Here is a 23,835-nt window from a genome sequence, read left to right as displayed (position 1 = left end):
CCCCCAGCAAATCTTCAACTGTGACGAGACAGGGCTCTTCTGGAAAAAGATGCCGAGGAGGACGTATATAACGGCAGAGGAGAAGAGCATGCCAGGCCACAACTTGTTCAGAGTGCCGGCGATAGCTCGCCTTCTCTTTGTGGAAGACACGGTGAGATCCTTAACATCCAACAACTAATGGGACGCAAACGGGGCGCCCAGTTTAGCGGTACACACATTGATGAATCACCCTGCCTGTGAAACACCGACATGACAGGTTATAGCTGGGTCGGGATTCAAACCCAGGCTGGACAGTTTAGAGTCAAGTGTGCGTACCTCCAGTCCAGGCCATCCTGCCAACTTGTATGCTGCATACAGGTGAAATATAAAGCGCGAGATATTTATATATATATATTTCAAAAAAAATTGGTGTGGTTTTTGTGGGGCTGGAACGGATTAATAGCATTTCAATTCATTTTAATGGGGAAATTTAATTTGAGAAATGAGCAAATTGAGTTACGAGCTCGGTCACAGAACGAATTAAACTCGTAAGTCAAGGTTTCACTGTATATATATGTGTGTGTGTGTACCTGTTCCTACCTACCTACATATATATATATATATATATATATATATATATATGTCAGTCCAGGGAATGTTTTTTGCCAGAGTCTTTGAGAAACTGGTCGGCTATGTCTGGCGTTCGTAATTTGTAGAGTGCTGACGATAACTCGCGCACTCTGCGGAAAGACACCATAGGATCTTTAATGTACACCAGTGATGGCAGACGGGTTGTCCGTGTGAGGGACGGTGCACACTTTGATGCCTCCTCCTGCATGCGAAACAGGATGACAGTTTTATAGCTGGGTTGAGATTCGAACCCAGGCAAGACAGCTCAAAGACCTGTGAGTGTGTGTACCTACCTCTAAAGTCTAAGCCATCTATCCACAGCCACACACTTCATCATTGCATCATTGCATAAAATAATGTCTGGGTTATCAACACCAAGAATCGTTCACACCTGCTTTCAGTGCAAAATTAAATTCAGGTAAAATCCCTCGGGGTTGATTCAGGTCGATCAACGTGTTCACATGTTAAATCTGCTATAAGAGAATGAAGGGCAGTCACCAGGGTGCAAGTGTCATCTGGTTTGCTGCAAATTAAGTGAAGAAAGTAGTTCATTTTCAGGCCTATAAGGAGTTATCTTGCCAAACTGTTAAATGTATAAACACTTACGACTGGATGAAGTTATTCAAACGGACGACCATTCTTTTAGCTTGGGGTCAAAAAGGAGGAGAGCATGAAGTTGTTTTGAAATAAAAAGCTGCCAACGGTATAAAGCCGTAGGGAAAGCCATCATATTTATTCACGTTCAACAACAGGCTATAGATATTCACCACCCCATGCCCACACTTTCCATCAGAGGAATTAATACTGGACGTTGTCAGGCGAAGCACCAGCTTGTAACTGACAAGTACAAACTATCATTCCGACAGAAGCAAACAAATGCGTCACAAACGCAGAACAAAGGTTATTAAATTAATTTTGCGGCTTTACAGACATTTTTGAAAAATAGTGCAAATATTCTCAAGTTTGACGTCAAAAAAAAAAAATTAAAAGAAAATGCAACACCTCACAGAAAACAATTGTTAGAGTGGAATAAATATTACTTGCATATTCGAAGGATTGAAAAATAGAGTAGCTTCTCTCAAATGGGGAATAAAGGCAGGAAAATAGCCCATGTTAGAATGATTGTACAGTACACGCAACAATTACGGTAACTATCAGGATTCCAAAGATAAATAAACAATAATCACAGTAGGATTCTTGCCAAAGTAAAATGAGCCCAAACGTAGCAACCGGTAGCAAAACTCAACAAGGCCGGAGCAAACAACAACAACAAAATCACGTTGGTCTCTACTCAAAATAACAACAATGTAAGTGTGCAAGAGGATTAACTAAGATTGTCTTGGAATGGATTTCCTTATAGAAATAGAAATATGAATTTACAATAAGTACTTGTTAATAAGTATAATTCTCAATATTTAAAAGAGAACAGAATAATACTTAATGCAGTTGCCAATTCCAGGTAACGGCAACATTTTTGACATACTCTGGTCAAACTCGTTACATCTTATGTACAAAGGAAGGAGGCGGAAAATATAAGAGGATGAAGAAGAAGCAATAGTTTATAGAGAAAGAGGCAAGGAAGTGTGCCATTGTCTTTTGTCCAATTAATGAAAAAAACAATAATTTATAAACTCTATATCTCAGATTCCATAAAAACCATCGTTCATGTACGAGAATCTCTCTTTAACAAACACTCAATTTGATGCTCTTCCTTGAACTGTGGCCGTTGCGTAAAAACAAACGGAAAAAAACAAAAAAACAAAAACAAATGTAAGATGCATTATAGAAATGTGATGTTGATATGCCAAAGTGGAAACAACTTTTTTGAATGCAATGCACACCAATGGGAAAAAATAAATAAATAAGTGGCATTCTCCAACATATTTCCTCACGCTAAAATCTTTCCCAAAGCTCGTTGTTTCCAAAAATTAACTCTCTTCTTTTGAACTACTTGTAAGAGGAACTGCCTGTTGATTACACCAACAATGCCAGATAAAAGTCTTGCGTGAGACTTGCATGGCCTAGCTGCTGAAAAAGGAACGCAAAATGAAGGGGTGCGATGTGTGGAAGAAATGGGACGGAGGGGGTTGATGAGATTGAAATGCTCAAGAAAAATTTCAAACAAGATCCTTCAGCTTGCAGCATACCCAGTACCCTAGGAAAGAAGCAATACAAACTTAAATGGTTTAGTTTCTAAACCTTTGTTAGCACAGGTGGTCTTCAGATTCCCGCAACACCTTCTTTACTTGCAGAGGAGGAAGAAGAAGAAACTGTGATCAAGTGACAAAGTTCATTACTGCAGAATCTTTTCAGCATTTTTCATGAAGTCCACTGTGGCAGAGGCAAAATATTGACAACGAAGCCATTCTTCCAACACTACAGGATTGGTGCCCTGCATTTTATCGGTCTTTTCCTGTGGTAAAGCCTTCTCCGCGAAAGCCAGTATAACCAGTGCTCGGCGTTCTTCGAGCCAGCTCTGCTGTGACTCTGCTTCACATTTTGGCTGCTTGTTCACCTTCGGGCCCCATATCAAAAACTGGACAGCGTTGCGGGCAGAAGCAATGGGCAAGCGCTCATTTTGGACGGGATGCAGCAAAGCCCTTGCCAGTTGCTGCAGACCGTGTGAGTAAAGCGAAAGCTGCAGGAAAGGCGGTAGGTCCTCCACTGAGTAGCCCAACTCGCGCAGCGACTTGTCGACTTCAAAAGGATTCGGCAAGTGGAGCATTTCGTAGATGAGAATGCCCGTCTGAAACTCGTCCAATTTTCCATATTGACTTGCAGACAAAATTTCAGGTGCAAGCCTATCCTGCTGACTTGCTGGTATACCTTTCAAAACATGACTGTGTCTTCCAAGCTGCCCATTATTTTGAGTGGGGCCTTTGGCCTGTGAGAAGTTGCTTAAAATAAGGCGTGGTAGCTTGAAAGAGCAACCAGGTGAAAGAGGTTCCTCGCTCTCTAGAAGAAGGTTGTTGAGGCAAATATCACAATGTGATATCCTGGCTGTTTTAAGGCTTTCCAGCGCCTGGCAAAGCTGTAGGAGGAGGAAACATATCTTCAGTTCATAGTCTTCTGGTTCAGCTCGATGTTTCTCTCTTGAGCTCTTCACAAAGTCCGCCATAGTCATGCACGGCTTGTCTTGGGTTATCATCACCAGCCTGCTTTCCTGACGCTGTCCTTCAGCAAATGGCGGGGCCTCCATGGCAGCCCCCTTTCCCGTGACTTTATCCTCTGGAGGCAGCAGTGATTGGGGGACGTTCGCCACAAAACGACCGCACTCGTGCTGCAAATTGTAATGAAAAGGGATTTCTGGAATTGGGGTAAGGCAGAGAGACGGATCCTCGGCTTGGCCTTTGCAAACCTGTCAAATGACAGAAAATAATAGTTAATACCGTTTGTCTTAAAAGACCTAAGTTAATGACCAAATTAAAGAAGATAATTATTCTTGAAGACGTATTCTTCTAATTTGGAGATCCAAAGGCACAATTACATTGCTAGCCAAACCATGCCACAAAGTCGTGTTTGAAATATATTATGGAACCAACACATGGAACGTAGGCAAACATGAGACATGTTGAGGGGAGGGGATAAAATGGCAGAGGAAGGGGGAAGAAGATGGAGGTGCAGGTGAAGGATGGAAGGCTGATGATGCAGGTATTTGTATTAGGACCATACTTTTTGTAACCTATATAAATAATCAAGATGTGGGAGTGTTAGCTCGGTTGTCTGTCTGCTGATAATAGCCTACCAAGTGGGGTAAAGGTGGGGCAAGGTAAATTACTTGGAAGAACAGACCAAGATGCGGAATCCCAGTTTGGGAATGGGTAAGTATAATGTCACGTGGAATTTAATGCACGCAAAGTGCAAGATAATGGAAAGTGGAAAAAGAGCAGGTGAAAAGGATTGTTGTCTTCATGGAGCCACTTTGTGGGAGGAAGATCAAGAAGAGAAACTATCGTTGCAAAGTTACCTAAGTGGTCAGATAAATGTCAGGTAGCAATAAGAAAGCCAGGAAATACATTGTGAGGATACATTAAGAGAGGCATAACAGACAGTTCAAAGGAAATAGTTTTGCACCATCAATAAGTCTAGTTAGGCCACACCTAGAATATTGCATTCAGGTCTGGTCTCATAGAAAGAAGATGAGGTCATTCGGAAGTGTTCAGTACAGAGTGACATGGATCATTTTAGTTTTGGAAGAAAATTGTTACGAGAATTTTTTTGGTTTCTTTCAGATATTTAAATGAACAAACAAAATAGACTAAACTAGATTTTTTGCGATGACAGACAGTAATACATGTTGCTCGGTTGTCTGTCTTAAAACAGACACTTAAAATGTCGGTGCTATTGAAGAGTTTCTGAAGCAAGGGTTATGCTGGGTGGTTTGCCATTGCCTCTCCCAGCAGGACAGGTCATAGGGCAGGAATTTGTAATTTGTTGATGGTTCCGGCGATGGCCCGTCTACTCTTCAGGAAGAACACCATGGAATCTTTAACATCCACCAACTAATACCGGCAGATGGGACATCTATTTTAACGTCCATCCGAGGGGACGGCACACATTAATGAATCTCCCTGCCTGTGAAACACCAGGAATGACAGTATATAGCTGGGTCAGGATTCAAACCTAGGCTAGACAGCTTAGTGGCGAGTGTGCATATCTCTAGGGTCTAGGCATACCTCTAGATGCAGTATGAGCAACTGTTTCATAACTGTGACCAGAACATATGCAGTGACGTTCTATGGCTGGTTGTGAGGCATTTCTCAGCCTCGTAGCTCTGGTATGTTCATTTATCCTGAGTTCTGAATTTCTTCCTGTTTCCCCTACATAAGCTGTGCCACATTCATTTATGATGGAAGCAACACACAGATTTGGGATTTCAAGCTAAACAAACACCGCCGAATAATTTTGGAATCCTGGCATGCAAAAGCTCAGAATGATGGCTTAACAGAAAAAGCATTAAAACTTGCCACTCAGTACTTACTACCCGTTTATCCGAAAAGTAGAAATTGGTTTGTGCAAACACCAAGGACGAGGACAGTGTGGGTCACATGTAACTCATAACATGCCGAGAACATTGAACCCAGAGGACATGCCAACCAAACCACCACAGGCACGCCCCATCACACAATCTTCACCGAGGCAGACTTCCAACCCCACCCGCAACAGGCCCACGTGACCAAATTCCCACACCAAGGAGGTCTATTAACCCAGATGTATAATGCATGTCTCAGAAATTTCCAAGTTTTAATGCACATCTATTTTCCACCAGATCACGCAAGAAACAGATGCAGAGGGAACAGGCAATCAATCAAGTGTGATTGGAATAAACAATGGGGGAAAAGCAATAATTTTTTGTTTTTCTATCTGGAACATCATGTGTTGGACCAGAAGAGGTGTAATACAGGACAGATAAAAGTAGGTCAACACACTCGATTGTTCACTTGGCTTTGAAGAGGTTCGTGGGATACGAAATCTGTGCCTTTCCACAACTTTATCCCAGAGGTCTTTTGAAAGCTCCTTGGTGCTCATGGTTGAGTCTTAGCTATGAAAAGCATTACCCCACAGAGGAAACGTACAGGAACAGCTGATTTTATTCTGAAATAATCAGAATCACTACAATTTAACACAGGTGGAGGCCAATTAACTTGTATGATTTTGAAGGTGATTAGTTACACCTGAGCTAATTTACAATTGCTATAATAAGGGGGGTGGACACTTATCCAACCAAGATATTCTAGTTTTATATTTTAAATTAATTTTCTGAAATTTGTAGAATTTGTTTTTCACTTGGAAGTTGTGGGTTACGATGTGTAAATAAAGGTGGAAAAAGTCTGATTTAATGCAATATAATTCCAGGCTAGAAGGCAACAAAAGGTTGAAAAATTTGAAAGGGAGTGTTGTCCACCTTCTTTCGGCAATGGATATGCTGAAAATACACATACTATATAAATACACTGTATATGTATAAATATAAGTTCAAAACACACCTGGTCACAAGTGTGTCGCACTGACCGGGTCCTCACTCGAGGTCCTCAGCATCATCCCGTTTCGGCCCTTCAACCTCGATACGGTCAGCTAAGGTGGGCCAGCAGGGGCACATACACATCCACATGCAGCAACTGCACCTGGATGCGTACATACCCCCACCCCCAGCCAGTGCGAACAACAACAACAACACCTCCACATCCAGAATCCACAGCACCAAACAAACATGGTGGAACACTCAAACACCCACCTTTATACCCTTCACCACACACCAAAAAAACACACCAGATCATTCATACACACACATACACACCCATACACACACATACACACACAACACCAACCAACCAACCACCTACCCTTACATCATACACCACTCAACACACAAAAACACACACACTCATGCAAAAATTAATTCATGCAAAAACACACACCCTCACCCACTCACTCATATACACAAAATAAGAAATAATAATGGTAACAAAAAAAAACAAAAAAAAAACACAACCAACCTACACCGTTCGCCGTGCCTCCCTAAACTTCCTCCATATCCAAAATGAGCCTTTCAAGGCAACCTGGGCCACCTTGTCACACATCCTCCTTCTTTCTGTCCCACACACTCCCAGCCGAGCAAGAAATGCAGAAAAGGAATTGCCAATATACCCTCTACACCCCACCTTAAATGGCTGACACGAAACTCGCCAACCCTTCTCCCGGCACTCTGCCTCCAGCTCACTGTACTTTCCTCTCTTCCTCTCGTGCACCTCCTCCATTTTCTCTTCCCAAGGTACCGACAACTCCCCGAAGATGACCTGTCTTGTTGCACTTGACCAAATGACAATGTCAGGCCGCAACCTTGTCACACAGATCTCCTCTGGGAATACCAATTGTGGCTTTAGGTCTGCCACCACCTGCCAATCACAAGCATCTGACAGCCCTCTTGCTTTCCACCTCCTCATCTTTCCACCTCTTACCAATTGGCCCTCTTTGACAAACCACACCTCTCCCCCATCAGTCTACTTCTCCACTCTTCTCTCTCTCGATCTCAGCACCTCTTGTTGCACCATCTGCACCACCACCGCCAGCACCTGATCATGTCGCCACCTGTATCTTCCTGCTGCCAATGCTACTGAGCATGCACTCAGTGCATGTTGCACCGTTCCCACACCTCCACACAAATAACATCTCTCCTCCTGCAACAACCCCCACAATCTCAAGTTTACTGGTGACGGAAGCACATCATACGTTGCCCGCAACAGGAAATTCAACAATATTGGCTCCATCCTCCAAATCTCTTGCCACTTCAATATCCTCACCCGCACACCTTCCCACTTAGTCCAAGCACCTTGCTGTGCCTGACCGACTGCTTTCACATATCTCCCCTCCTCTTCCTTTCTTCTCACCTCCCTCTCAACCATCTTCCTCCTCTCTTTCACACATGCCTTTCCCCATCGCTCATGCTCCATCCACCCCAAGCCATGCTTCCCATGCTGTACCATCCCCATGACCTCTTCCTGTTGCAACCGCTCCTCCATCTCGTCCACCTCTGCTCTTGCATTCCACTTCCGACTTCCCTTCTTCTCTGGGAGAGCATTCTTTACCACTGCATCACTTGAATCCCGCAACATCAAGAACTCCCGCACCATCACCACCTTAAACTCCTCGGTTAATGATGTCAAGGGAAACTGGAGTTTTCCACCCTGACCATAAAAGGCAATGTTCGTCAAACAGCATGGCACTCCCAACCACCTCCTCACAAACCCACTCACCACAACCTCCATCCTCTCTACATGCCCAATTGCAATATCATACATCATCAATGGCCACAATACTTGTGGCATCAACCCAAACTTCAAACACCATACCTTCAACTTACCCGGCAAACCACATCCATCAATCCTCTTCAAACCTCTCAAAAGCTTGTTTCTGACCTCCTCCACTCTTCCCACATCATTCAACTCCACTGTATACCATCTTCCCAAACTCTTCACAGGGGCCTCCACCAATGATGGAACCACCTCCCCTCCCAGCTCAAACCTGTGCATGTTATCCACCACCACTCGTCTCACTACCACACTCCTCGACTTTCTTGCTTTAAATCCCATTCTTGCCCACTGCATCAACCTTTCCAGTCATCCCAGTACCTCTACTGCTGCATCAGCGGACTGTTGGACAACTGTCAGGTCATCCATGAAAGCAAACATTGCTGGCAACCTCTGACCAGGGGCTAGCTCCATTTCTTTCCCATGTCCACTCACCGCACGTATCAACAACTCCATAACCAGCACAAACAAAATCGGGGAGATGGTACATCCCATCGGGATCCCCACTTCCAACTTCTGCCACTCTGTTACATAGGACTGTGTCGCAAACCGCATACAAAACTGATCATAATATGCCATCAAAAAATCCCTAAATGTCCGTGGCACCCAAAATAAATCCATGGCATAACTGATCAAGGCATGCGGCACTGACCCATATGCATTCTCCAAATCCAGCCATACCACCGCCACATCCTTCCTTTGCCTCTTTGCCTCCTGTAACACTTGCCAGACCATTGCCGAGTGTTCAATGCATCCTGGTGATCCTGGTATTCCTGCCTTCTGCACAGAACCATCCACAAAACCATTCCCTCTAATGAAGCCTGAGAGCCGTGCCGCAAAGTGACTCATCAATATCTTCCCATCTACATCGAGCAATGATATTGGTCTAAACTGCTCCAGTGTCACAGCCTCCTCCTGCTTTGGAATATAAACTCCTTCCACCCTAGTCCATTGACTAGGCACCACTCCTTGCCTCCATACCACCTTCAGAGCCTCCACAGATACTGCCTGATGCCTACACAACTCTTAAACACCTTGTATGGCACTCCACTTGAATATATATCAATAAACATATGTGGGACAATCATGTGGGAATCGAACCCAGGTCCTCTGGTGAACCATACCAGTGCTTTGTCACCTGAGCTATCTGGGCGACCCCAACCAAGCATGTAATTTTCCCACACATAGAATTTCCACTCTCTCTCCGTCAATGCTTCCTGGGCACTTGCTGCCAACCATGGGAGCACCAAAAGGCCTGTTCATGAGAGGGTCTTCCCCCAATGGGGGGGACAAATCCATGTCCACTATTATAGACACCACTGTGGGCGTAGTTATACAATTATATAAATGAACAGTATTGTACATAATCAATCGATATATGTGGGAAAATTACACGCCCAGACCGGGAATCAAACAGATCCTCTGGTGAACACTGGTATGAATGGCTCACTGGCCTTTTTTTTTGCTAGAGCACTTTTTCAAAAGATGTGGGATATATCAGGAGGCAGGTTATTTGCATGAAAATACTGTACCTTCTAGGCGGGGTAGAAAGCTGAAATTTTGCAAACTCATGCAACTCGAAGCCAACTTACCAGGAAAAAAAAATCACAAAACAACCACCTTGCTCTCCAAACTCTTTGCCTATGGAATCCAAGGCTAAATCCACTCTTGGATTACTGACACATAGAATTTCAGGCCAATGTGTGGCTCTCAACAGAATCATTTCTTCTCCACAACCTGTCAAGGCTGGAGTGCTCCAAGGTAGTGTTTTGGGCTCAGTCCTATTCCTGATCTTCATCAATGATCTCTGACTGGAAAATCCTCCTTATATCTTTGCTGATGACTGAAACCTCTGCTACAACATCCTTCATTCTTCTGACCGACAGGCAATGGCCTCTTCTCTCTCTTCAGACCTTCACAAATATCATGATCCTTCACACAAATAAATAACTCTCAGGACCCTCTCGTGAGCAGGCCATTTGTGCTCCCGTGGTTGGTAGCGAGTGCCCAGGAAGCAGTGACGGAAAGAGAGTGGCAAAATGACATGCTTGATCAGGGTCACCCAGATAGTTAAGATGGCAGAGCACTGGTACGGTTCACCAGAGGACCTGGGTTTGATTCCTGCTCTGGGAGTGTAATTTTCCCACATGTTAATTCATTAAATATCACAAACTCATTAAACACTTGGAATATGACTTTTAACCCTGAGAAATCCCACACACTCACTCTCTCTCTCTCCGAAAGGACCGCACCGCAAGCCTTCCCATCTACATTCTCACCGACCCTCTCAAAGAAGTTCAGTAACTAAACTCTTGGATGTCTCCATCAGCTATCATATCTCTTGGGCAAGCCGCATTTCAAAGTTGGCCTCCAAAGCCAGACATCTTCTGCCAGACATCTTGGCCACCCTCCATTATGAAAAGTCCTTCCTTGGCACTCCTGAACCGATCCTACAAGATCCTGAACCTGAACCTACTCCTGAACTCCTGAACCTCCTGAACCTATCCACCTACAAGGCCTTCATCTGCAGCTTGATGGAATACTGCTCTCCCCTCTGGGCTGGCACCACTGCCTCACATCTTGCTCAGATTGACACCATGTAAACCAAGACCTTCAAGATCATTGGAATCTCTTGTTATGAAGCTGAGTATATGGGCCTATCACTTTGCCATTGCAGACAGGTCGGTGGTCTCTCTGTCTTCTTCCGCCTCCTTTCTGGTCTTACATCCTCTGGGTAATTACACGGTAACCGACGTGACATTTTGACCACTGCAAACTCACAAACACCAATACAAAGCCTTCACATATTCATTGCAAAATGTGATCTTTTGTTCCTTGTATACTTCACTCTTTGCCTCCTGGTTTATATGTAAACTTAGATCGAATGAAATTCAGCCTCTGCAGAACATTCCATTCTTTAATGGTAACTGATGTTACATGAAATAGACATGACAAAATTTCAGTCATGTTGAAATTAATTTTGTTTTCAAATTTGTACTTGATTCTTCAAGATTTTGCTCATGAAATAGATGCCAGGGACCAGTGAAGACATGCTTATAATGGAAGTTAAAATGTATTCATCTATCTATAATTCCAGTAATCTCTGTGTGTATGTTTGTATGTTTGTATGTTTGTATGTCTGTGACCGCTGTTTCTCGACAACCACGGGTCCGATATACTTGAAACTTGCCAGGTATATTGCTGGGGACCCGAGGATGTGCCTTTTCAAGGTTTCATATTAATCGGACAAGTAGTTACCGAGCTATGTCCAAAAAACGATTCAACCAATCAGAGAGCAGCGAGCTATCACGTGTGCCGAACGTGCCGAACAGACTCTGCCTCGGACGGCACATTTGAGAGCGTATTCATTTATTTCACGTTGGCAAACTATGTTGGCGTTAAACTATGTTTTAAAACTAATTAAAACTAATTTGCGATTCATCGTAACTGCGATATGCGACCTTCCGGACAGTGAAGACTGCACTTCCGGCAGCCAATCACAGAACGCGTTGTTGCGTAGGCGTGGCCGATGTGAGAGCGAGCCGAGCCGAGCGCGTGCGCCATTACGGTTCGTAATTCGATTTCTTCCGGAGAAAATAATAATTTCTCGATTTCTTATGCGCATTATTTCTCCCAATTCAGTCAGAGCGAAGGGCGGAAGCGAAGAGCGTTGTTTTTTTTGTTTACGGGCGTACGGGCGTACGGGCGGGGTAGAGCGTACGGGTAGCGTTTTTTTTTTTTTTGGCAAGGAACGGGCACCCACGTACGGGCATGCCCTAGTCTATCTATAATTCCAGTAATCTCTGTGTGTATGTTTGTATGTTTGTATGTTTGTATGTTTGTATGTCTGTATGTCTGTGACCGCTGTTTCTCGACAACCACGGGTCCGATATACTTTAAACTTGCCAGGTATATTGCTGGGGACCCGAGGATGTGCCTTTTCAAGGTTTCATATTAATCGGAGAAGTAGTTACCGAGCTATGTCCAAAAAACGATTCAACCAATCAGAGAGCAGCGAGCTATCACGTGTGCCGAACGTGGCGAACAGACTCTGCCTCGGACGGCACATTTGAGAGCGTATTCATTTATTTCACGTTGGCAAACTATGTTGCCGCTATGTTGGCGCTAAACTATGTTTTAAAACTAATTAAAACTAATTTGCGATTCTTTCGCTTTCCTGCGCGTTTGTGCATGCTATGGCGATTTCTTTACCAAACTCCGCAAGCCGTTCGCTTTGGACCAAACCATTTCATGTAAATAGAGGGGGGGGGATTGTCACCGTACTCGCAAGCCGTTCGCTTTGGACCAAACCATTTCATGTAAATAGAGGGGGGGGATATAATTTTAGATATAGATATAGTACGGGCATGCCCTAGTAACTCAAAATGACACATAACAAATACTCGGTGACTGATGTGACAGTAACTGATGTGGCAGTTTGTCCGTAATGTAATCCCAGGCAAAACATCTGATTTTGTTTCAATTTTTTTAACTTCAAGCTACAAACAATTAAACCATGAAATAACTTGGTGATTAGATTTCGGATTTACCTCTATCTATAGAGATCTCGATTATAATAAATTCAAATAAATTTGGGCTAGCACTTGCACCCTGAACAAATTACAAATTTCTACCATAACCTACAGAGGGTGTTGCATCAGAGGCAGAGCTGCACCCCATGACATACAATTGTGCTACTTGCAGCCTTTTGTTGCATATGACAAAAAGGAAGACTTGAACGGAACTCGGTAGAGCGCATACCTCACCAGGCTGAACAGTTTACGTTTTGTATCCCACTGATAGGCTGGATCTGCACCCGGAATCTTAACCAAAATCTGAATTGGCTTGTTCTCGTCACCTACCCAACATGTCCACAAGTTTTGTCAGAATCCATCTATAACACTGGTCAACAAAATGTTTTAAGTTTTATGGTTCTAGTGTAGGAGTTACAGGCAACAATAGGCTGAAACTTCTTGAATAGCTGAAGGATCCTTTATTCCAAAAAACCTTTTTTCACCAAAACGGAACTCATCTCCCTAAAAACCCCCGTCACTTCCGCCCGATCCTCTTAAAGGGGCGTGGCTCCAATAACCGAGCGCACGCAACACCCATACCGTCAATAATCCCATTGGTAACGTGACAGTGAATTATGACCACCCCAGCCTCTATGGGATAACCCCCACACTAGTATATTTTGAGATGAATCTAACCAACATGAACCTGTAGATTTCGATTATGATATCCAATTTTAACGAGCACATCCAGTTTTTGAGAACCAGTATACCAAAGGAATACCACTTCATTTGAAATTCACAAACCTCTTGTTGACCCTGAGAAGGTAATCTTACCACCACTTCATTTGAAGCTTGGTTTGATGAAGAACTTTGTGAAGGCCATGGATCAAGATGGTGCTGGCTTCCACTACTTGCTAATGAAGTTCCAAGGCATTGTATCTGAGGCCAAAGTAAAGGCGGGTGTTTTCAATATTCCTCAAATTCGTCTTGTACTCACTAATTAGGACTTTGTAACGAGACTATCTGAGCTGGAAAGCGTTGCTTGGGATAGCTTTGTGGCTCTTGCGAACAACTACCTTGGAAATTTTCGAGCACCAAATTATGAAGAGCTTGTGGACAAGATGTTGAAGAGTTACCAGGCGCTCGGTGCTCGAATGTCACTCAAGATACATTTCTTCCGTTCTCATCTGGACTTCTTTCCACAAAATCTTGGCGATGTCAGTGATGAACATGGAGAAAGGTTTCACCAGGAAATTGCCATCATGGAGACTCGATATCAATGCAAACATGATGGGCGACTACTGTTGGACTTTACAGCGTGAAAGTGATTGCTCCTACAAACGCAAAAGTAAAGTTCAGAAGCACTTTTAATGTGATGTAAATAAAAACTTAAAGTTCATATTATTTTTTGTGATATTTTATAAAGTTCATATTATTTTTGGAGATTTACATTTTTTTATGTGATGTAAATAAAAACTTTAAGTTCATATTATTTTTGGAGATTTACATTTTTTTATGTGATGTAAATAAAAACTTAAAGTTCATATTATTTTTTGTGATATTTTATAAAGTTATATTATTTTTGGAGATTTACATTTTTTATGTGATGTAAATAAAAACTTAAAGTTCATATTATTTTTGGTGATATTTTATAATGTTCATATTATTTTTGGAGATTTACATTTTTTTATGTGATGTAAATAAAAACTTTAAGTTCATATTATTTTTGGAGATTTACATTTTTTTATGTGATGTAAATAAAAACTTAAAGTTCATATTATTTTTGGTGATATTTTATAATGTTCATATTATTTTTGGAGATTTACATTTTTTTTATGTGATGTAAATAAAAACTTAAAGTTCATATTATTTTTTGTGATATTTTATAATGTTCATATTATTTTTGGAGATTTACATTTTTTTATGTGATGTAAATAAAAACTTTAAGTTCATATTATTTTTTGTGATATTTTTTAAAGTTCATATTATTTTTGGAGATTTACATTTTTTATGTGATGTAAATAAAAACTTAAAGTTCATATTATTTTTTGTGATATTTTATGATGTTCATATTATTTTTGGAGATTTACATTTTTTTATGTGATGTAAATAAAAACTTTAAGTTCATATTCTTTTTGGAGATTTACATTTTTTTATGTGATGTAAATAAAAACTTAAAGTTCATATTATTTTTTGTGATATTTTATAAAGTTCATATTATTTTTGGAGATTTACATTTTTTATGTGATGTAAATAAAAACTTAAAGTTCATATTATTTTTTGTGATATTTTATAATGTTCATATTATTTTTGGAGATTTACATTTTTTTATGTGATGTAAATAAAAACTTTAAGTTCATATTCTAAACATCACTAAAGACCCACCTGTTCAGCACTGCATTCAACATTCAACCCACAGCATTTAACCCCTGACTATCACTTCTCCTTCTCCCTCCTTTTGCTTTAAATATTTCCCTATTGATTCTTGTCTTTTTGCAATTGTTGTTTTCATGTTTTGTTATGCATTATGTTTTGCACTCTGTCAAAGCGCCTTTGGGCTTCATGAAAAGCGCTATACAAAATAAATGAATTATTATTATTATTATATTATTTTTTGTGATATTTTATAAAGTTCATATTATTTTTGGAGATTTACATTTTTTATGTGATGTAAATAAAAACTTAAAGTTCATATTATTTTTTGTGATATTTTATGATGTTCATATTATTTTTGGAGATTAACATTTTTTTATGTGATGTAAATAAAAACTTTAAGTTCATATTATTTTTTGTGACAATAAATAGACTTACTGAGACTTAATCAAGAAATTCGCATGCTCTAAAGATTTTTTCCACACTTATGATGTACTACGTCAAGGTTACGTGATAGCAAAATTTTACGGTCAGATTCGGATTCGTGGGCACCAAATTAGTTAGAAACAGTTGAAAATAAGTCAGAAGCAATTTGGCTGTTGACCAGTGTAAGTTATTGAGATATTGTGCTACATATCGTTTTTGGCACTATCTCTTAATGGTGAAGAATCACTTTGAAAATTCTGGAATCCAGATGCAGATCTTCACCAAAATATAATCAATTCGTCCTTGTCACACACCCAACATGTCCACTAAGTTTCGTCCGAATATGTCCATAGCCTTTTGAGATATCCTGCTCACAGACAGACAAGACAACGCTTGGTTGTGGAGGTAAAGAATATCGATTCATGGCATCTCAGGTACAAAATAAGAGGACTGCAGTCAGAATTGTATTGGTTTAGATGTAAACAGAGGTTAGTTAAGAAAATAACGAGGCAAGTCAAAAGAGAAGACTGTATCAGAAGCATATGGGCATTAATATTAAACATAACAAAGCATTATTTAAACACCTACGGGGTAAAGAACGGGTTAAGATAGGTGTGGGCACAATTAGGAAGAGCACAGGGAGATTGGTTAGTGATGAAAGCGAGATGGCAGGCTTACGACATCGTTATTTTACTTCAACATTTACACAAGAGCAGCCAGGGGCTTTACCAATAGCGGAGAGTATCCATCTCGGGGGTTAGCAGGGCTTTTACAAGAGATCCAAGTAGGGTGGAGGAAGTGAAGAAAGAATTTGGAAATGATGGGATGATAAAGCTCTGGGGCTGGATAATATGCATCCAAGAGTAGTGAATGAGGAAGCAGAGAAGATAAGCACGGTATTACTGGATATCCTTAACAGTTTGTTAGAGTCAGGACAGGGACCAGAGGATTAGGGAGTAACAAATGTAACACCGTTATTTAAGAAAGGATTGAGAGAAGAATTGGATAACTGTGGAACTGTTAGCTTGACTTCAGTTGAATGGAGGCTTCACTTCAGTAAACATTGATTAAGTAACGGATAGGGAACCACTTGATAAATGAAAATCTAATTGAGGGTATCCAGCATGGTTTTACAAAAGGGAGATCATGCTCAACAAATTCATTGGAGTTCTATGACGCAGTTTTTGATTGGGTGGATGAGAGAAAGGTAGTGGATGTAATATATCTAGACTTTCAGAAGGCATTTGATAATGTACCACATAGGAGGTTGTTAGCTAAGGTGTGGGCTTGTGGAGTCGCTGGTCGGGTAACTAAATGGATTGGAAACTTGTTTAGCGATAGGAAACAAAGAGTGATTGTCAGTGGGGGATGTCTCTGGGAGGATGTAAGTAGTGGGGGGTACCATGGGAATCAGTACTGAGACCGTTATTATATTCGTAATTTACATCAATGATTTGGATTGTGGGTTTAAGAGTCAGATTTGTAAATTTGCAGATGACACAAAGCTTGGAGGTAAGGTAGATCACAGAGTGGGAGGGGAGGGGTAGAGCTGGGGAGGGGAGTGATCAGATTCAGGAAAGGCTAGATATTGTTGCGGTTCTGTGTTTTTACAAATAAAGGTTAATTTCCCCCTCATAGTTAGTCACACTATAACATGTAGCCTCGTTTAAGCTCAGTTATTTCTTCGTAAGTGTAAACATAGACCTTTCCTGTGTGTAGTTTTGCGTTGAGTAGAATAATGAGAGTTAGGTCTCCTTCCAATGCTTTATGCCGCCTCGATGCTTTGGTTTTTGGCGCAAATTACCACGAGGCCGGCCTGACAAGTCGATCCAGGCCAAAGGAAGGCGGGGCAGAAGTGGGAGTGACCGGTAAGCATGGGCTGCCAATCAGGGCTCTAGGGGAGTGGCTACCACTGCGGCAAAAGGCATGGTTTGGAACATTTGATGCGGGCTAAGGGCGTGGCAATATAACCCTTTGCGCGAAGCCACCACCTCAGTTATGGGGAGAGGCGCTAGTGAGTTCTGAGGAGAGGTGCGCTGAACCAAGTTATGAGGAGGACATGTGATGAGCTTGAGTTATCGGTTTGAAGCGCTGTGTTGAATTACAAGTTCTGAGGAGAGGTGCGCTGAACGAAGTTAAGAGTTCTGAGAGTGCGCGGTGTTCAATTGAGTTACAAGTTGGGTTCGCGGTTGAGCTTGAGTCAGATCCTCCGTTGAGTTACGAGGGTGAAAGCGCGGAGTTGTATTAAGCGCGGAGCGGTGTGAAGAACCGCCGTGCCGGGCGAGAGACGCGCATATCTTCCTGCCTGCCTTTGTTGGAGATACGTGCCGCGGGGATCCCTCCCGCCTGCCTGCCTGCCTTCGTCGAGGGACGTGCTGTGACCGGCAGAGGGCCATGCCGGGCGAGCTGTTCCTGAACGACCAAGCCGGCACACGTTCAGCGCATGAACATTTCCTTCCTTCATCCCCCTGTAAGTGTGAATGGGCCCATTGTCTGGGACATAAGTAAGACTGTATAAGACTGCCCTGTGTCTCTCCTTTCTACCGAACCATTGTATATAATAGTGTAAATAAATAATCGTGTTCTTTCTTTGATTCGACCGTTTCGTCCCTTCCATCATTGACTGAGCGTGGTACGAATTATATCGCTCTAATCGGGTTCCAATAACAGGTAATTGCACGGACCATGTGGTGCGCCATCCGCTCGGGTGCACTCAAATTACGCGTGGTTCGTGCGAGACTTGATCCCCGCTTCCGCGGTGGCGTAGGTACTTAGGTACGTGCGAACATTGTCCCGAAACCCTGTCCCGCGTCCGACCGGAAGTGGTGACTCAAGTCTCGCGGTTTCGAAGACCCAAAGAGAACAAGGGGCTTAATCTCCCCTTGGTAAGGGAACGGGCTTCGGCGAAACCGTAACAATATGTTTATTGATTGGGCAAAAGATTGGCACATGTAGTTTGACATAAATCAATGCAAGTTGATTGGGATGGATAAGAATAATGGAAATAGAGATTATATGATACAAGGAGGAGTTTTGGAGCGTGTCACACATGAGAAGGATGTGGAGGCGGAAATAGATAAGTGGGGTAAGTAAAGAGCACACACAGTACCAGGAGTTATAAGTAAAGCTAACAGGGTTTTAGGTTGTATTCATAGGGGGATAAATTATAAATCAACATTGGTGGTGTTAGCACTCTACAGGAATTTAGTGAGGCCTCATCTAGAATAATTTGTTCAGTTTTGGTCACCACATCTCATTAGGCAATTATAAGTGGATCTGATAAAGATGTTTAAGATAATGAAGGCTATAAATAAAACAAGTGCAGATGAGTTTATCAGCAAAATAGACATTGATAGGATCGACAGGACTTGTAGATATGTTGAGTGTGGTGATTGTGATGTCTGTGGGAGGGTCTCATTGAAGGGTGAGTGTGTGGTCAGTCTTTGTGCATTCCTAATCGAACAACGACTTTGAGAGGGAGCAGCTATGTAAATCGAACCCAAACCAACCAGTGGAGAAAGAAACAAGTCTGTAACCGTCCCATAAATTGTTTATAGTTGGGAAGATCCAGAGTGAAAGCATGATGGAACCACGCCAACTACATAGCTACCCAGTAGTTATAAACAGTACCAAGTAGCTACAGAGCTACAAACTTACTAGGCCTGAGCCATGCCTACTGGGTAGCTATTACAAGTACAGTACAAACTAACAATAGCAGTTAGTGGTGCCGTCATTTTTTTTTGAAAGTCTTTATAATCACTTGAACAACTACCCAGCTCTATCTTGAGCTACACCGGTGGAAGAATGTAATTTGTAAACTAAAAGCAGTGAAATAGGCCGAATCGCTTCGCTCCAAATAGACGAGTGCTGCAGAGAACATTGATGGCTTGATCTCTGCAGAAAGTACGGTTTGCAATTTGAATGATGCGGTGGTGGCTGCAATAAGGGTGTGTTTCAAATGGGAATGTTGCAATTTCAGGGTAAGCCAGCTGCCGTCTAAATAGGACATCGTTGGTGTCCCAGTTCACACAAGAGCTCACAAAAAGCTTCAACATTCTCTGAGTTCGCAAACAAGTGCTGATAATTCGGATTGTAATTGCACACTAAAGAGGTGCAATGCATGACGAACCACCTTTAAATCCATCAGGCACAGACTGGAGTTAGGCTACGTTGTAACAGCCTGTCTGTTGGTATGTTCAATGCGTAAAACACCAGGAGTCATGTTAGAAGAATGAAATTACATCGACAAAGTATAGCTGTGCAGGGCACCCAATTATTATTACTTGGATACAGCATGACCGATTGTTTTTATTAAATTTTTCCCAGGTAATTTAAAAGATCTTCTCCAGAACTGCCAAACTGATCGGTGTGAAACTTCAGATACATCATTGATGGATTGCCGGACCGGGGTGCATTGACATTGCGAAGAAGAATCTCCTTAAAAGAAAATGGCCAGGCCTGACATCGAACAAGCATTCTGAGTATTGCGCTGCAATACATGTCCCCTACCGGCAGTCTGTCGTCCGGAAAACTGTTGGGGAAATTCCCAAAGTTCAAAGTGCCATAACTTTGTCAAAAATGATCGAAACGTCGTGAAGTTCGAACTTGATCTGTAACTTATCATGAGGAAACCATTCACCAAGTTTGAAATCATTAGCATTAAGTGTTTAGAAAAAAAAGTCCGGAAAACTGTTCTTTGCGTGACGGACTGACGGACCGACAGACTGACAGATGGAGGGACGGAGTGCAAACCTCTAGTCCCCTCCGGTGTACACCGGTAGGGGACTAACAAGGTTAAGGCTCCCATTACAATGTGTGTGTGTGGACTTTGGACTTGAGGGGAAACAAAAACTAGGTATTAAAAATCGAAAAATTATGAGATTTTATCATTATCTAATTTTTCATTGTTAGCCTTAAGGAAAGAATAAAAAGTACCATTAGACAGGAAATGCAATTTCAGTAATTTCTGTGCAGATAGCCATGTTTTACAATTGGGGGTTCTCTGTTGGTTGTGAAAAGTTGGTGACGTTTCTTAGTCACATTGGTAGTGCTAAGTCCTGGCTGGATTTTTCAAGAATGCAAGTGCTTCATTCATTTAATCAAAGCATAACGTATGTGTATAACTTTGACTGTTATCTTCCTGATACCATCTATCAAATGAATAAGCCATTTGATAAAACCTACAACAAAAACTTACAAAATGTAAAACAAAACTACAACTGCTTCTTTCCAAAACAACATCCAAAATCTACTTCAATTGAAATTTTCAAGCAATTGCAATTAAATGTGATTTCTTTCCTTTCGTCATTCACCAGTTTGATGTATCCAACAATGTGGAAAAGTGTGAAACTTTTGTGATTTATGATATAAAATTTTTTTGTCAAGTCAATTCAGGTGAGCAGCAGCATCAACCAGCATTCTTTTCCACAAGAGATCATAAGTAGGTCTGCACGAGTGATTGAGTGATTTACAGCTTATATACAACATGATGACTGCAGAGCAATATGGTTTATGCTTCCTTACAAAAATAAACTTTTATGTTGATGCCATTGAGGGGAGCCCAATTGTCCAAACATCGAGGAGACCCTAATGGCCTGAACAGCTAAGATAATCTAATGGTCCAAATACCGAGGAGAGCTTAACGGTCCAAACATAGAGGAGAGCCTAACGGCCAAATATCAAGGAGAGCCTAGGTGGCCAAACATTGAAGAGAGCCGAGGGGGGCAAACATCAAAAAGAATTGAACATCCAAACATCGAGGAGAGCTTAAAGGCCTGAACAGCGAAGACAATGTAATAGTTCAAATACGAGGAGAGCTTAACGGTCCAAACATAGAGGAGAGCCTAATGGCCAAATATCAAGAAGAGCCCAGGTGGCCAAACATTGAAGAGAGCCTAAGGGGGCAAACATTAAAGAGAATTGCACATCCAAACATCGAGGAGAGCTTAAAGGCCTGAACAGCGAAGATAATCTTATCGTTCAAATATGAGGAGAGCTTTATGGTCCAAACATAGAGGATATTCCAATGGCCAAGCATTGAGGAGAGCTTAGGGGGCCAAACCTAGAAGAGAGTGGAATGTCCAAACATTGAGGAGATCTTAATGGTCGTTACATCAAGGCGTGTCTAATGGTCTGAATATAAGGAAGGCCTAATGATGGTTTGAACAGCGAAGATAATCTAATGGTCCAAATACAGAGGAAAGCCTAATGGTCCAAACACAAAGAGAACCTAACGATCCAAACATGAAGTAGAGCTTAATATAGTTCGAATAGCAAGGAAAATCTAACAGTCTAAAAATCAAGGACAGCCTAACTATTTGAACATTGAGGAAAACCTAATGATTTGAACACCGAGGAGAGGCTTTTGATTTGAACACCAAGGAGAGGCTAATGATTTGAACAACATGGAGAGCCCAATGATTTGAACACCAAGGAGAGGCTAATGATTTGAACACCAAGGAGAGGCTTTTGATTTGAACACCAAGGAGAGCCTAATGATTTGAACGCCAAGGAGAGGCTAATGATTTGAACAGCGGGGAGTGCTTAACGATTTGAACACCGGGGAGTGCTTAACAATTTGAACACCGATGAGAGTCTAACAATTTGAACACCGAGGAGAGCCTAACGATTTGAACACCGAGGAGAGCCTAACGATTTGAACACCGAGGAGAGCCTAATGATTTGAACACCGAGGAGTGCTTAACGATTTGAACACCGAGGAGAGCCTAACGATTTGAACACCGAGGAGAGCCTAACGATTTGAACACCGAGGAGAGCCTAATGATTTGAACACCGAGGAGTGCTTAACGATTTGAACACCGAGGAGAGCCTAACGATTTGAACACCGAGGAGTGCTTAACGATTTGAATACCGAGGAGAGCCTAACGATTTGAACACCGAGGAGAGCCTAACGATTTGAACACCGAGGAGAGCCTAATGATTTGAACACCGAGGAGAGCCTGACAATTTGAACACCGAGGAGAGCCTGATGATTTGAACACCGAGGAGAGCCTAACGATTTGAACACTGAGGAGAGACTAACAATTTGAACACCGAGGAGAGCCTAACGATTTGAACACCGAGGAGAGGATAATGATTTGAACACCGAGGAGAGCCTAATGATTAGAACACTGAGGAGAGCCTAACGATTTGAACACCGAGGAGTGCTTCACAATCTGAACACCGAGGAGAGGATAATGATTTGAACACCGAGGAGAGCCTAATGATTTGAACACCGAGGAGTGCTTAACGATTTGAACACCGAGGAGTGCTTAACGATTTGAACACTGAGGAGAGCCTAACGATTTGAACACCGAGGAGAGCCTAATGATTTGAACACCAAGGAGAGGCTTTTGATTTGAACACCAAGGAGAGCCTAATGATTTGAACGCCAAGGAGAGGCTAATGATTTGAACAGCGGGGAGTGCTTAACGATTTGAACACCGGGGAGTGCTTAACAATTTGAACACCGAGGAGAGTCTAACAATTTGAACACCGAGGAGAGCCTAACGATTTGAACACCGAGGAGAGCCTAATGATTTGAACACCGAGGAGAGCCTAACAATTTGAACACCGAGGAGAGCCTAATGATTTGAACACCGAGGAGAGGATAACGATTTGAACACCGAGGAGAGGATAATGATTTGAACACCGAGGAGAGCCTAATGATTTGAACACTGAGGAGAGCCTAACGATTTGAACACCGAGGAGTGCTTAACGATTTGAACACCGAGGAGAGGATAATGATTTGAACACCGAGGAGAGCCTAACGATTTGAACACCGAGGAGTGCTTAACGATTTGAACACCGAGGAGAGCCTAACGATTTGAACACCGAGGAGAGCCTAACGATTTGAACACCGAGGAGAGGATAATGATTTGAACACCGAGGAGAGCCTAATGATTTGAACACTGAGGAGAGCCTAACGATTTGAACACCGAGGAGAGCCTAACGATTTGAACACCGAGGAGAGGATAATAATTTGTACACCGAGGAGACCCTAATGATTTGAACACTGAGGAGAGGCTAACGATTTGAACACCGAGGAGAGCCTAACGATTTGAACACCGAGGAGAGCCTAACTATTTGAACACCGAGGAGAGCCT

General features: G+C 42.1%; 1 protein-coding gene across 2 annotated transcripts in view; it reads right to left on the bottom strand.

Annotated features, from left to right (window-relative positions):
* Positions 1-1,285: 1,285 nt before the first annotated feature.
* The window catches only part of LOC137421982 (uncharacterized), a 164,583-nt gene continuing 142,033 nt past the window's right edge, over positions 1,286-23,835 (bottom strand). For both annotated transcript variants that reach the window (XM_078773023.1, XM_068108620.2), the window contains exon 5: positions 1,286-3,967. In XM_078773023.1, coding sequence (XP_078629149.1) covers positions 2,903-3,967 — 1,065 coding nt within the window. In that variant the 3' untranslated portion in view covers positions 1,286-2,902. The remainder of the gene's footprint in view (positions 3,968-23,835) is intronic.

The sequence above is a fragment of the Myxine glutinosa genome, chromosome 2 (assembly GCF_964187855.1).
Source record: "Myxine glutinosa chromosome 2, kmMyxGlut1.1, whole genome shotgun sequence".
Lineage (NCBI taxonomy): Eukaryota > Metazoa > Chordata > Myxini > Myxiniformes > Myxinidae > Myxine > Myxine glutinosa.
The sequence above is the reverse complement of the archived record's forward strand: the minus strand, read 5'-3'. Positions and strand labels throughout refer to the sequence as shown.